The 13051-nt window shown below is 51.2% G+C and overlaps 6 protein-coding genes across 6 annotated transcripts; 3 read left to right on the plus strand and 3 right to left on the minus strand.

Moving 5' to 3' along the window:
- Positions 1-263: 263 nt before the first annotated feature.
- M431DRAFT_96926 (hypothetical protein) lies at positions 264-2052 on the minus strand (the record flags this gene model as incomplete). The annotated part of the gene is made up of 2 exons (XM_024924883.1): positions 264-1859; positions 1933-2052. 2 exons carry the CDS (start codon positions 2050-2052, stop codon positions 264-266), a joined length of 1716 nt encoding a protein of 571 aa, XP_024769582.1.
- A 1613-nt stretch (positions 2053-3665) lies between these two features.
- M431DRAFT_96673 (hypothetical protein) lies at positions 3666-4474 on the minus strand (the record flags this gene model as incomplete). The annotated part of the gene is made up of 2 exons (XM_024924850.1): positions 3666-4087; positions 4153-4474. 2 exons carry the CDS (start codon positions 4472-4474, stop codon positions 3666-3668), a joined length of 744 nt encoding a protein of 247 aa, XP_024769583.1.
- Positions 4475-5613: 1139 nt separating this feature from the next.
- Positions 5614-6468, plus strand: M431DRAFT_512671 (hypothetical protein). The gene has a single exon (XM_024919885.1). The coding sequence runs from the start codon at positions 5710-5712 to the stop codon at positions 6175-6177; it is 468 nt and encodes a 155-aa protein (XP_024769584.1). The 5' UTR covers positions 5614-5709; the 3' UTR covers positions 6178-6468.
- A 438-nt stretch (positions 6469-6906) lies between these two features.
- On the plus strand, positions 6907-8030 carry M431DRAFT_96549 (hypothetical protein; the record flags this gene model as incomplete). The annotated part of the gene is made up of 2 exons (XM_024924837.1): positions 6907-6969; positions 7041-8030. 2 exons carry the CDS (start codon positions 6907-6909, stop codon positions 8028-8030), a joined length of 1053 nt encoding a protein of 350 aa, XP_024769585.1.
- On the minus strand, positions 7919-9185 carry M431DRAFT_268768 (hypothetical protein). The gene is made up of 3 exons (XM_024913929.1): positions 9032-9185; positions 8739-8789; positions 7919-8534 (listed from the first exon to the last, which is right to left on the minus strand). Exons 1-3 carry the CDS (start codon positions 9100-9102, stop codon positions 8174-8176), a joined length of 483 nt encoding a protein of 160 aa, XP_024769586.1. The 5' UTR covers positions 9103-9185; the 3' UTR covers positions 7919-8173.
- Positions 9186-9842: 657 nt separating this feature from the next.
- On the plus strand, positions 9843-11555 carry M431DRAFT_486447 (hypothetical protein; the record flags this gene model as incomplete). The annotated part of the gene is made up of 1 exon (XM_024916382.1): positions 9843-11555. The coding sequence occupies one exon, from the start codon at positions 9843-9845 to the stop codon at positions 11553-11555; it is 1713 nt and encodes a 570-aa protein (XP_024769587.1).
- Between the last annotated feature and the right edge of the window lie 1496 nt (positions 11556-13051).

Raw genomic sequence — 13051 nt, forward strand, 5'->3', positions numbered from 1 at the left:
AGCGATAAATCTTCTGGATATCAAATTTGGTTCACAAATTAAGAGCAATACTCATGGTATATCCATTCCCAGAGCATAAGGAAAAAAGAGAGGGAGAACAAAAATAAGAGCCAGACTAGTGTAACAAGTAACATGAATCGAAAGAGTCAGATACATAATGAGAATCAATAGTATTCAATACTACATGGATATCAAAACCGCAAATAGCAAAACCCCCATCCCCTCACAAAACATACTATACAATAAAAAAAGCCCATCTCTCCTCAAAGATGCCCCTTAGCTTGATGCGCTCCATGCAAACTAAGCGGAATCGCAAAATCCGCCTCCGCCCTGCCCACCTCCTCCATCGTCCTCGCATCCAAACACAGCAAATACGACTTCTCCAGCGTCCCATCCAACACCACCGACAGCAGCACTCCATCATCCTCCTCCGTGCCTCCCGGCCGAGGAACGAAAATCGCCTCTCCGGGTGAATGCCCCTTGGGGCCGCTCCATATCAGAGCCCCCTGGGTGTGGGTGTCCGTCTTGGCGATAGAGTCTGCAAAGAGGTAGAGACCTCTGTTGGCTACTGTGTAGACGTATCTATATGGCTTTCCGGCACGTTTAGGGTGGATAGTTGGAAGCTCGCCGACGTGAGGTGAGGGAATGGAGAGTACCTCTTCCGCCACGGCAGACGCCTTTTCCTTAGCCGACTGTGGCTCCGACGGGATCCTAAAGCGATATCGCGAGAGACGGTTTGCAGTGGTTTTGTAAAACTTCTTGTCAAGCATAGTCTTCTTCGTGGCACCGTCTCGGTCGAGGAGGATGTCGTAGTAAAACATATGCAGGATGTCAGTGTTGTTGTACGAGATGGCATCCATGTTAATCTCTGTATGCTTATTCCCGCTTTCATCCGTCACCACCTCTTCAAAGGCATTGGCCGAGTGAAAGAAGAAACCAGCTGGAGTAGAAAACTCCGCGACAACACCCTTTCCGTGTCTCCTGTCCACAACCACCCACGTGCACGGGATGGAGGGATCAAAGGGCTTGATGGCGTCGAGAATATTCCTCTGCCAGGGAATCTTCAAGCCTGACCACGCGTACTGCGTCGATTGGACACAAAACACAATGTAGTTTTCCGTCATGAAGAAGCTGTGCATGTATGCCGCTGGGTACTTTTTGTCTGAAAAGGTCGCGAGAATGTCGACGCTTCCATCCTTGGCATTAACGCGAAAGATGCGATAGGTTGGATGAGAAGAAAGCTCCAGGTTAAAGTTGAACAAGTCTCTAGTTTCAGGATCACGCTGTGTATGAGCGCAAGAGATTGGACCTTTTAGGTCTGGGTGAAGCGACTTCTGCCTGGCATTCCCAATGGGCTCAAGAGTCTTTGGGTCAAGCTTGCTGACAGTAGCGCTATCAGTGAGGACATACAGGGCCTTGCCTTTGGACGCATCTCCTTCCTTCACGTCATCACCACCGGGCATGTCTGGTACGACGGTGACGTTGATGTTGGCTTTGCTAGGGAGAAAGATGGTCATGACTTTTGCGAATAGGCCAATACATGGGTCGGCGCGTTGAGCAAATGACAGGCTCGTTTGCCAGCCCTTTTCCTTAATTTCGGCAACGACAGCATCAGCATGTCGACGAGAGGAATACGTGACATTTGCGCTGCCCTCGGCCGATTCAGAGGAAGTGATGTCGAATCGATGGCTGTGGGCAATACCATCAAACCAATGGTGAATAAAATGAGTGCCTCTGGATGTGCCCTCTACTCTATCCAGGCCAGGCCCTGTTCGGAACAAAGAACCAGCAGCCCAAGATGGAATGGTGCCCTTGACTTTCAGCTGGACTGGTCCACGATGCTCCTCTAGCCCTTCAAACTACACAGCTCCGCTGTCAGCATCTTTGTCAAGTCTGAATAAGAAAGCAAAAGGAGAGTGAGCGAAAGTTTACCTGAGCCTTTGATGGCCATTCTTTCCACGATTCGTTTTCCCAATTGCTTAGTCTCAACTGCTCATCCTCACCTGCGTCTTGTGCCGTGCGAGAGATGATTCCCTCGCCGTTGAGTGCCATGGTTGATGCGAACTTTGAAAGAGAGAGAGGCTTGAGTGAACAGGCTTGTTTCCGCCCAGGATCGCTCAAACGTACGAGAGACAAGCGCAAATGGCTGTACAATGACGTTAGGCGGGGGCGAGTGTACATGGAAGACTCTCCTATATACTCGAATGGTATGAGAGAGTCGAGTGGATGGATAACGGCTGGTGATTCAATTGTTTGACCAAGGCAGACATGACTCCATCCTTCCATGAGAGGATCACCCTCGTTATATATGCGATGGCCGGGAGGGCACAGTCACAAGCCACCAGAGTGAATGCACTCGCACGCATGGCCAAACGCGTCACCTTTCTCCTCTTGACACCAAGAAGTAGGATCCTTCTGCCCCTCTCCTTGACCTCTGATCCTGCAAAGAACCTCGCATCGTTCATCTCGTTCATTGGAGGGGAGATGGCATCCAATCAGGAGACAGTGACAGGCCGGGGTAAGCCATGCAGGCATCGGCAGCCACAGGTTAATTTTGGCCCACATGGCGTCGATGCGCAAGCGAATGCGAGCTGAAAAGTGCCGAATAATAGTTACATTAAGTTGACAGTTAATCGATGAAGCATAATAATCCTGAGCTGTCCCGTTGGTAGTAATTCCAAGTGGCGATCCTGAACAGCCGTTGACGCCATACCTCGGGTTCTTTTTCGACAGAACGTTCAATGATCTGAAAGCGCAGTTATGGCATCTGAAGGGCCTTTGATTGCGTTCTCGTGTGTTTCTTGATAAAGATAGACAGCACCTAGGAGTTTGGCATCTACTACAGAGGACTCGCATGGACCGAGTTTCAAAGCCACGGCCTCCGTATTGAACTGCTTGTCAGAAGTTTTAAAATAACATTGCATTTGCTCTCAAGAACTCAAAGACTTGGTCAACCGCGCCCCGCCCGGAAATCAAATCTGTCAGAGTTTGGACCAACTCAACTTTCCGCTTTAGGCAATGAATTCGAGGTTGCAAGGATCAGTCACACTCATCAACGCGCGTATTCCACATATTGGGGTTGTTGGACACATTCATTCAATATTGTAAATGGTTCGTGTTCTGCTCTTGACTCCGCTGCGTCTGACTGGCTGCGGGGATTCCTGGTGTTCCCAATTCCAGGCTCAATCGAGCCTCTTCGGCTGTTGAAGTAAGATGTGCCTCCACTCGAAGATTGAGCTCGCATTCGCTTCGCTTGCCACTTTCTCTTTCGCTAGAATCGACAGCAAGAGGCTCGACTAATGCCAAGCTTTCATGGGGTATCTCCTCCTGCTATTTGCATCGGGAACTCCAAAGCCGAGTGGCTACAGGTGTAAGCTGAGAATCAGTTGCATGTGAACCATGCCGGCTAATCTCGACGTTGTCTGGACTGTCAGACATGCAATGCCCTTCTACGAAAGAAGGCAGGGCATGTAACTGCGACGGGTTTGGCTATGGCGTCCGGCACTGATGAGATTCGTAAGCCCTCGGGTAGTGGCTGCAAAAGTTACACGTCTGTAACTGCAGTCGCTGCGTCGGTGTCCGCATTGCCAGCTCCCGGGGAAATAGCTTTGTATGGAATCCTGTTTGGAATCCAGCCTCTCATGAATGATGTTATGACCTCGAGTTCAGGATGGGAAAACACGACCATCTGCCAAAAACTCTTCAATATGCCTTTTTCTTGCCTCAGTCAAGGCTTTGAGCTCTACTTGGCCCGAATCCTGAGTCGTATCGCTATCGGACAAATTGCTCACACGGCCAGCAACGCGCGCAAGGAGGAAGCGCATCTTCTCAAGCTCCTTCTCTACTGGACCATCGCGAGTCACCAGATTCTCTTGGATGCCGACGCCATCCGTGGTCCGAAACGATTCGACCGTCTTTTGTAGGCTGCGAAGACGCTCAACGCGCTGCCTCAGCTCTTTGCGCTGCTGGCTGAGGTCGGTGAGTTGACGAACTGTCTCGGCGTAGCGATTGGCCTCCATTGGATAGGCTTCGACATCTTTGTCTGAGGGCCAAGTCGCAGGCAGTGTTTCGATAGCGTTCTCGTCAACTGTGTAAAGAGGGTATTATGTCAGATACAGCGTCTTGATACATGGAGGCAGCAGCGGCAATTACCCAGATCAAGCTCTCGTCCAATCCCGCCCTCAGCATCGTCCGGATTCTCCATCCTGCGCTCAGCATCTCTCGAGTACACGGTGCTGATCTGCTCAGCTACGTTTCGGTTTGCCTGTGGCGCATAGACACGGCGACTGTGCTGCAGGATCGTGCGATTTACGCTTGCGACGGCATCTTCGACGAGGCGGTTCGGGATCGCATGTTCGGACGCGTCGTTGGAGGCGCGCCAGGCTCGAGACGGCACAATCGGCTGGGACAAGACGTTGGTCTGGGCAGCGACAAACGTCTGCTTGACGGAGGTGATTGTGGGAGCAGGAGGCATTTGGTCTCTGCAGCCAATCTAGGCGAATGTAGAAAAGGGCAGGTGATGTTTGGAGTTATCAACATTGAAGTTATCTCGATTAGAGCTTTGAAGCTCTAGAAGCTCCAGTCGCTGCCAGATCCCCCACTGACAGCGCTACAGGGGCCTAATTATGTCAACAGAGGGGCGCAATGGCGGGGTACGTCCGCGACAACTTCCTGCATTGAGCTATCTGGGCCTAACCTACAGTGGTCAATTTACATAGAGTCGATGATTCAATTTGCTCTGTTCTTCTCTTTAACGTGTTGGTCATTTATCTCTCTCTCTTTCGCAATACTTATCAGATCATGATAGATTATCCTACTGCTGTTGACTCACGTCGTAAGAACAGTTACATAATAAAGTTACGTGTACCCCGAGTCCTTGATCCCCATCATTGCTTATACTTCGACATCTATCATAGAAGGGGCCGAGTTTGCGAGAATCCAGCTGAACTAATGCCTTGATATACACTCTATTTGCGTTTTCAGTGATTTTTCAATAGTGCATCTGTAGTGTAAGAGCCATCTTCAGCATCGTTCAATACATCGGCTCTATGCCAGGTCTCCCTGAATAAAATACGGCATTCTTCCCATGGCAATCCCGGGTAGAGCGGCCACCAACTGGTCGGAGACAGCCTCATGCTGTGCCACGTTTTACATGGCCCCCAAATCCGATGTCCAGTGCGACTACTCTGTATACTTGAGCCAATTGTAAATCATGGTGAACATATGTCTGGCAATCTTCGACACAAGTGGCTGGCTGCATGCTGCATCTGCTGATCCGGAGCTGCGGAAATTTATGGGTGTCTCATGCTGGACAAGACAGCCGAAAGGGCCACCAGTATGAATAAAGGTAACACAGCATTGGCCAAACCTTTTCTATAGGCTTTACTTACAAAAGAAACAAATCCATCTGTACGCATGTAAAACCAAGGGCACACATTCTAGTTAAAAGAGGAGCGGTGGGAAAAGCGAGACTAACATCAGTATACGTGTATGCATACATGCATCCATAGCAAGAGGTGGGTTGGGCCCTGATTGGGTTGAAATGTGCCTTGTGCATTAGAAGACCTGCATGACATGCAGCCTCGCTGCCTGTTCTTCCCTCTAGCATTGTATTTTTTATTCTTCATCTACTCGATTTGTCTCTAATCTGGAGGAATAATTCCATTCAGATTGGTGAAAACCAGGGCCGCAGCTTGGTTCGATATCCGGATGCCCCATACTGCTTCAACAGCCGATTGCGAGACACCGACCCAGACCTGCAGTTTAGAGTCAAATACTTCACTCCGCGGGAAACCCGTACATCCGTTGTTCCGCGACAAGACTTTCTACTATAACCATAACTGCAATCGCGAGACAGTCTTGTCCCATCACCACCATCAAATGGCTCCAAGACGAGCAGCCGCCGATGCCTCACCGAGCCCGCTTCGCCGACTCCGGCTCCAGGCAGACCATCCTCTCCGACGCCACCGGATCTCCCGTCGCAAAGTCCATACGCTCTCCATAAGAGAAATTCGGCGCATTGAAATCCTCTCGGAAGGATATGTATCGGCAGCAAAGGAAGAGACTGATCATGAGGCCGAGACCGAGACGGAAACTGAGACACGGTGGGAAAGAAGCACTCGTGGAGATGCGAGGGCGTTGTGGGTGGAGCAGTTGTATCGTTACGAGGAGTTGTGATTGATGGTACCTACGGCACCAATTCCACGTGATGGCGGTTTTCTTTTTCTTTATTGTTATTTGTTTTCTTATCTTTATGATTTCTTTTTGGACCTGGAATTGGAATGCGAACGAGGTACAGTTGGATGTGGTTGAGTGGTGGGTGAAGAGAAAAGACCTGGCTGCCTGGTAGATGGTATCCGATCGCCTGGAGGTTAAATTGCTTCTGCTTCTTCATGATGTATAATGACTAACGAATATTAATGAATGGTTTCAATTTTAAATGTCAATAAGAATTGCTCCATTGTTAAGCCACAGTGTTGCCAAGGTCAGTCTCTCGTTGAGAAGTACTTGTGCAATGTGTTAGCATACTGATGACATGCTGATCATAATTGCACAGCCATGTGAGATACTTGACACAAGACCAAGGCAGATCTACACGCTGGAATCTATATAAACCTTCACCACGACTTCATTTCCAAACATCTCGCATACGACTACTTTGTCCATCTTGAACTAATCTTAAAACACATACCCATCCAAGGCTGTTGATATGATGAGCCCCCAATTATACGAGGGCGGGGCAACGGAACCCCTCCCCCACTCTAGAGGGGCAGCATTTCAGCCTTCGGAGTAATTCATTTCATCTTGAAGAGCTTTGTATCTTCATTTATTCAAAGATTCATTTCTATTGAAGAGAGCTGACTCATTGGCAACCACACATAGGCTGTACGATAACCAGTTGCCATCATGAAGCCCACTATGGGAGTTGCCATTATTGGAGGAGGCTTGTTCGTCAAGGGGTCACATCTGGTATCTATCACCACAAACATGACGTTTGCTGAGCCCCTTAGAAGAAACTGGCCAACTAATCACCCTCTCAGCCTGCTGTTCTCAAATGCGAGCTCTTCAGCCTCAAAGCCATCTACTCAAGGTCTCTCAAATCAGCTCAAGAAACGGCAAGCCTCATTCCCGACTCAGTCCCCAAGCCGGATCTTTACTCTGAGGATTCTGGCGCTGGCAAGTCGTATCAAGACATTCTTCAACGAGATGACATCTCCGCCGTCATTATTGCCCTCCCCATCCTCAGCCAGCCTTCCTTCATCGAGGCGGCTCTCTCTGCTGGCAAACACGTCCTTGCGGAGAAGCCCATTGCCAAAGACGTCACTGCTGCACGCGCCCTGATTGCCAACGCTCAACGTATTTGCTCGTCGACCAAAGCCACCTTGTCCATTGCTGAGAACATTCGTTTCTACCCCAGCTTTGCCTATGCCGCCAGCGAGGCTGCAAAACTCGGCAAGGTTCACAACTTTAGCGTTCGCGTCCTGTGGCGCATCGAGGCAGACAACAAGTGGTACAACACCTCGTGGCGCCAAAAGCCCGACTATCAGGGAGGTTTCCTGCTTGATGCCGGCGTCCATTGGGCCGCTGCCACGAGGCTGCTGCTGACAGGCGACGAGAACAAGCCGGAGACGGTGCAGGCATTCACCGCACAGATGTGTGAGCATTTGCCGCCCATCGACACCGTCAACGCCATCATCAAGACACAGTCTGGAGCAACGGGCGTGTTTCAAAACTCGGCTGGATCCCACCTCCAGGCTTTCGAGTGGAGCTTCTCGTATGAAAAGGGTGCGGTCAAGATCGCCGGCGAGACAGTCACAGTAGAGCCCGCCAATGGAGAGGCGTATGTCAAGGAGTTCACCAGGACGAATGGCGTGACGGAAGAGGTGGCCGCCTGGGCTCAGAGCATTCTCGACGGCAAGGTTAACCCCTTGCAGACGCCTGAACAGGCTCTCGCCGACTTGGAGTTTGTGGAGAAGATGTTTACCAGCGGAGATGAGAACGGGTCGACGCAAAAGTATGAGCTTCTATAGGAAGATGGACGGGTAGCGCTAATGCCAATATACACAATGTGAATCCATATACGAAGCGAGCCGCTGACAATAATATCCAATCGCTGACCAGAGATAAAGAAAAGTGAAATAGGCGGGAACGAGAAGAGAACCAATCGCAAAGGTCAGAGCTTGCTCGCCTCCTTGGGAGGAGTGACAGGCCCCAGATGAATCTTATCCAATGCCTCCTTCAGCCGGGGTTCCATTCCATCTTTCGGGGGTCTTCCTGTGGACCTCTCCACAAAGACATGTACGAAGCCTCCCACAGCCTTGACTTCATCACTGCCCCTTTCAAACAGGGCTACCTCGTAGGTGACGCTCGACTTGCCCAACTTGGTGACACGCACGCCCACCTCCGCCACGGCAGGATAGGCGATGGAGGCCAGAAAGTCTGTGTGGGAATGTACTGCTAAGCCATACTGAGGCGATGAAGGGGGGTGAATGCCACATCTTTCGACAAGATAACTGTTGACGGCGGAGTCGAATCTAGAATGTCACAGATCCGATGTAACCAACCAGTTAGCGAAGCCTTACAATGGGGTTCCGTAATACCGTTTGAGTTAAAGGATAAGCATCAACTCGAGTCAGGAACGGGGAGTGGAGAGGGAGGAGTGGATGTTGGATGTCCCCAGGCCAGAGGTTATCCGGATGGATCAACACCCGCATGAGGTACGAGTAAGTGAGTCTTACAGGAAGTTGTATACTGAGTTGTTCATATGATCATACATGTCATTGTCGTTCCTGTGGCGATAAAAGACACATTAACACAGCCTCTTGTTTATGTGAACGTCATATCATCCAGTAATCTCTCCGACTCTCAACATTGGTCGGCCCTCGGCATCTCAAAGACTGGCCAAGAGGAGGATTGGACTTGCATGATAGGTTGAAGGGCATCCTTTTGACACAAAAGTTCGCCCCGAAGCATTGGGACCGCGTCAAGGCCACAGTGGAGAGGGGGGTGAAGAAGAAAGAAACTAACTCACCATCTTGTCCTGTACTCCAGGAGGTACGGATAGTCCTGGCGTCGGCGTGTCTTGAGTGCAGCGAGGCTCATACTTGGAAAGCGTCTTGAGACGGCGAATCAGGAGTGCATATGCAAGGTCGCGAGTGAGTTCGAGAATGAACCAGGCACTAAAGGAACAGGCAACGAAGGATACGCCGTAGCCAAACCAGGGAGGCAAAAAAGAGACCACAAAGATACAAGCAGTGACAGTCTTGCAATTAACCACTGGATGTCCAGGTACGAGTATGTGGTGAGAATTCGACAGCAAGGGAGGCGTATATCGAGGCAGCCGAATCGGAGGTTTTTGGCGTTACTCGCAACGGCCCCAGCAGCCAACCGAGGTTCGGTATTCTCCCTGCTCCAGCTCCAGGGTAGGTAATCAACGGATCAATCTCAATAATACATGCCACAAGGTTCCGGTGCCTTCGGTCGGGCTGCCGGCCATCCCGGACCGGAGCCACGATTCCCCGCAAGTGCATAAGTGCAGCGTTCTGCCGCTCCCGACCGCCTTATTTTTTGCTGCCCCTCGTTTTTTTCTTGCATGGCGGTACGTCACTCCGCAGACGACACAAATCTCAAATACTTGCATTTCGCCGGGGAAGTCCGTCTGCCACCATCCACGGAAGAACACGGCGGGCGAGAGAGGCTGGTGCCTGGAATTGTTGCTGCGGGTAAACGCGCGGTCGAATTCGAAAAGACTATTCCCTATCTCCTTCTGCAGCGTTCGTCTGCTGATGCTGCGAGCCTGTTCGAGAAGCATCGGCAAGCTAGCAAGAACCGGAGCCTTCGCGATGACGACCTCTTCCACCCTCGCCACCAGCGCCGCAGCGCCCGCGACTAGCTCGACGGCTTTGCTCGATGATTCGATAGACGCAGCACTGCCCGGACCTGAAGCTGCAGCCGAAGTCACCACCGCGACCCAGAGGAGCAGGAATGGAGATGCAGAGGGGGGAAAGGGAAGCCCCCATGCGAATGCGAATGGAGACAAGGGCAGGCCACCCAAGCAGAAGAAGCCAAAGAAGCCAAGCCCCAGGGACCGCTCCGTGATCCCCGACGAAAACGCCGTCCTCATCACTCCCGCAGGTGACATCTGGCCGCGGCCATACGTCTTCGAGGACGACCTGCGCCGCGTGCAACCATACCACTTCACGTACAACACGTACTGCAAGGAGAGATGGCGCGGCCGGGCCCTCATCGACATCTTCGAGTCCGAATTTCGAGACCGGCCGCTCGAGTATTACCGAAGCTCCATGGTGCGAGGCGACATCTACGTCAACGGCAGAGTGGTTGGTCCAGACTACATCGTCCGCAATGGAGACATGATTTCGCACACGTTGCATCGACACGAGCCACCAGTCACGGCCGAGCCTATCGGCATCATTCACGAGGATGACGATATCATTGTCATCAACAAGCCCTCGGGTGTGCCTGTGCATCCTGCAGGCCGCTACAACTTCAACTCGGTTATCGAGATCATGATTGCGGATAGGGGCAGAGACTTTTTGCCACACCCATGCAATCGGTTGGACCGCCTGACCAGCGGCATCATGTTCATTGCCAAGAGCGTAAAGGCAGCTGAGGCCATGGCCATCAAGATCAGGGGCCGCACTGTGAGAAAGGAATATCTGGCGCGCGTGGTTGGCCACTTCCCGGACGGAGAGGTTGTCTGCGACCAGCCGATATTGCAGATATCGCCGAAGCTAGGTCTTAATCGCGTGCGTGCCAATGGTAAGGAGGCCAGGACCGTCTTTAAGCGGCTGGCGTACTATCCGCCACTGGATGGAGATGCAGATGAGCCGGCTATGCTGGCGGAGGATGGGCGACCACACACGCCCATGAATGGAGACGAGCACGTCGAAGATGCGACGCGTAAGCCTTGGCTGAAGAAGAAGGGCTACTCCATCGTGAGATGCTTGCCGGTGACTGGGCGGACGCATCAGCTGCGAGTGCACCTACAGTATCTGGGTCATCCAATCCAAAATGACCCCATCTATGCCAATCAGCGTGTCTGGGGACTCAACCTCGGACAGGCTGACGCGGATGGCTCACAAAACACCGACGAGGACATCATCAGCCGTCTGAATCGAATGGGAAAGGAAGAAGTAGCCGAGGCCGTGGTGTACTACGACGAAATGGTGGACAGATACGAAAAGCAGAGGGCAGAGAAGATGACAGGCGAGCTGTGCGATGTATGCCAGACGCCTCTGTACTCTGACCCGGGGAGTCACGAGTTGTCGCTCTGGCTACACAGTCTCCGATACGAGGACGCCGACGGGAGCTGGGCTTATACCAGCCCGCTGCCTAAATGGGCGCTTCCGCCAAAGGGCATGAGTGGCCCGACTACCGTGGGCGGAATGGAGGAGCTTGTGGAAGCCGTCAGGGACGAGAATCCTGAGATTTCATCAGAGGTGCAGGCCAAGGTCAGGGCAGAAGCCGATGCAAAAGCAAAAGCCGACACGACAGAGCCTGAGAATCAAGATGCTCAACTTCCCAATGGGACGTAATGATATCATGAGTTATGACACATGACAGTAGAACAAGTACAGTTCATAGACATGGAACCAAAAAGACAGAGAGCGAGAGAGAGGACGCGTAACCACCAAGTAGAGCTACGAAATCTAGAAAGATTCGAGCCGATTTCTATAGATGACGTGCCCATATCAGGCCAAAATCCTAGACTTACCATTTCACATCGTCGCATGCTTGACACCACTCAACAGTTACGGTAAAACAACCCTGGCTTACAATTGCGACGTCTATGCAAACAGCATAGGCACAGGCACATGCAACACAACACAACAACGATAGACTTGTGAACAATTACAAGTACGAGATCAGCCCTGGCACTACCTCATTCTCTTATTTAGAACACGCCCCCCCTGGTCCTGTCCCAGTCAAAAGGCATGGAGCGGAGATGATCCCTTTATCCATTTCCGGCGTTAGATTGGGCAACGCAACGATAGAGCTTGCGGGGGAAAGGGAAAAAGGAAATAAAAGAACAAAGAAAGAAAAAGAAAAAGCATGTGCTGCAAATTTATCCGAGATCGACCTCGAGTTGCCTCCCCCCTCAGCGCTGCAAGGGTCCAGGAACAATACATACATTACATTGAGCGGGCGAGATATGACGAGCGACGTATATTTGATTGACATGATTATGATGTGACTTGAGCGGCGACATCACCAAAAGCAGATGCTGCGCACGTGTATGTTATGTTATTTGGACATGCCCTAAAACATGGGGGTGGAAAAGAGATGGGGAAATGGGAAAATGGGGGAAATGCATGTGAAAAGTGAGCAGATGAATGAATGAATACTAGCATAAAACACGAGAAACAGAAACAGAAGAGCGAGAGAGAAGACCAGCGACGTGCGAAAAGTGGCCTGTTGCAGATCCGAATCTCTCTCTGTCCGTCTCTCTGTCTCTCTTCAGCTCACTGCTACCAAAAATTGCCACGACGAACGATGGATCGGCCAGCACTTTCATATGGGGGGGGATGGAGGGAGGTCAATGCTTTCAAACGCTCATCAAGTTCGTTCACGCTTCATGTTCCATGCTTCATGCCTTCATGCTTCGACAATCCTTGGCAGAACGAATATGCGGGCATGATTGAGTAATGCCCCGATAAATAGATTAAGTGCTGGGACAGCTTTCTCCGGCCTGCTGGTGCTGCTGGGTAGGGGGTGAGATTGGTTTAGCTAAACTGGGCCGGGCCACCGAGGCCAAAAACGGGGCCTCCCCGAAAAAGAGAGAGCCAGCAAGTGAGATTTCCATGGGATTTTGATGAGAATGAGAATGAGAAGAGAGGCTGAGAACTTGTACATCAGCAAAGCAATAAGAATGGCTTCAGCCCCCTCTCATCATCATCAGCTGCAGCTTGGACCTCTTCTTTATAGTAGCGAGCCCCGGTAGCTAAAAAAAGAAAAGTCCAAAACAGCGCGGCAAGGGAAATTTGCTGTGTGAAATGGCAACCCAAAAAATAGACACTTTGAGTAAGAAAAC

This window comes from Trichoderma harzianum, assembly GCF_003025095.1.
Source record: "Trichoderma harzianum CBS 226.95 unplaced genomic scaffold M431scaffold_16, whole genome shotgun sequence".
In the NCBI taxonomy this organism is placed as follows: domain Eukaryota; kingdom Fungi; phylum Ascomycota; class Sordariomycetes; order Hypocreales; family Hypocreaceae; genus Trichoderma; species Trichoderma harzianum.

Coding starts and splice junctions, on each gene's coding strand:
- M431DRAFT_512671 (XM_024919885.1), top strand. CDS start 5,710: ATGCCCCATACTGCTTCAACAGCCGATTGCGAGACACCGACCCAGACC.
- M431DRAFT_268768 (XM_024913929.1), bottom strand. CDS start 9,102: ATGAGCCTCGCTGCACTCAAGACACGCCGACGCCAGGACTATCCGTAC. Junction 8,790..9,031: donor CTGGAGTACAGGACAAGATG/GTGAGTTAGTTT, acceptor TTATCGCCACAG/GAACGACAATGACATGTATG. Junction 8,535..8,738: donor AACTCAGTATACAACTTCCT/GTAAGACTCACT, acceptor GTGACATTCTAG/ATTCGACTCCGCCGTCAACA.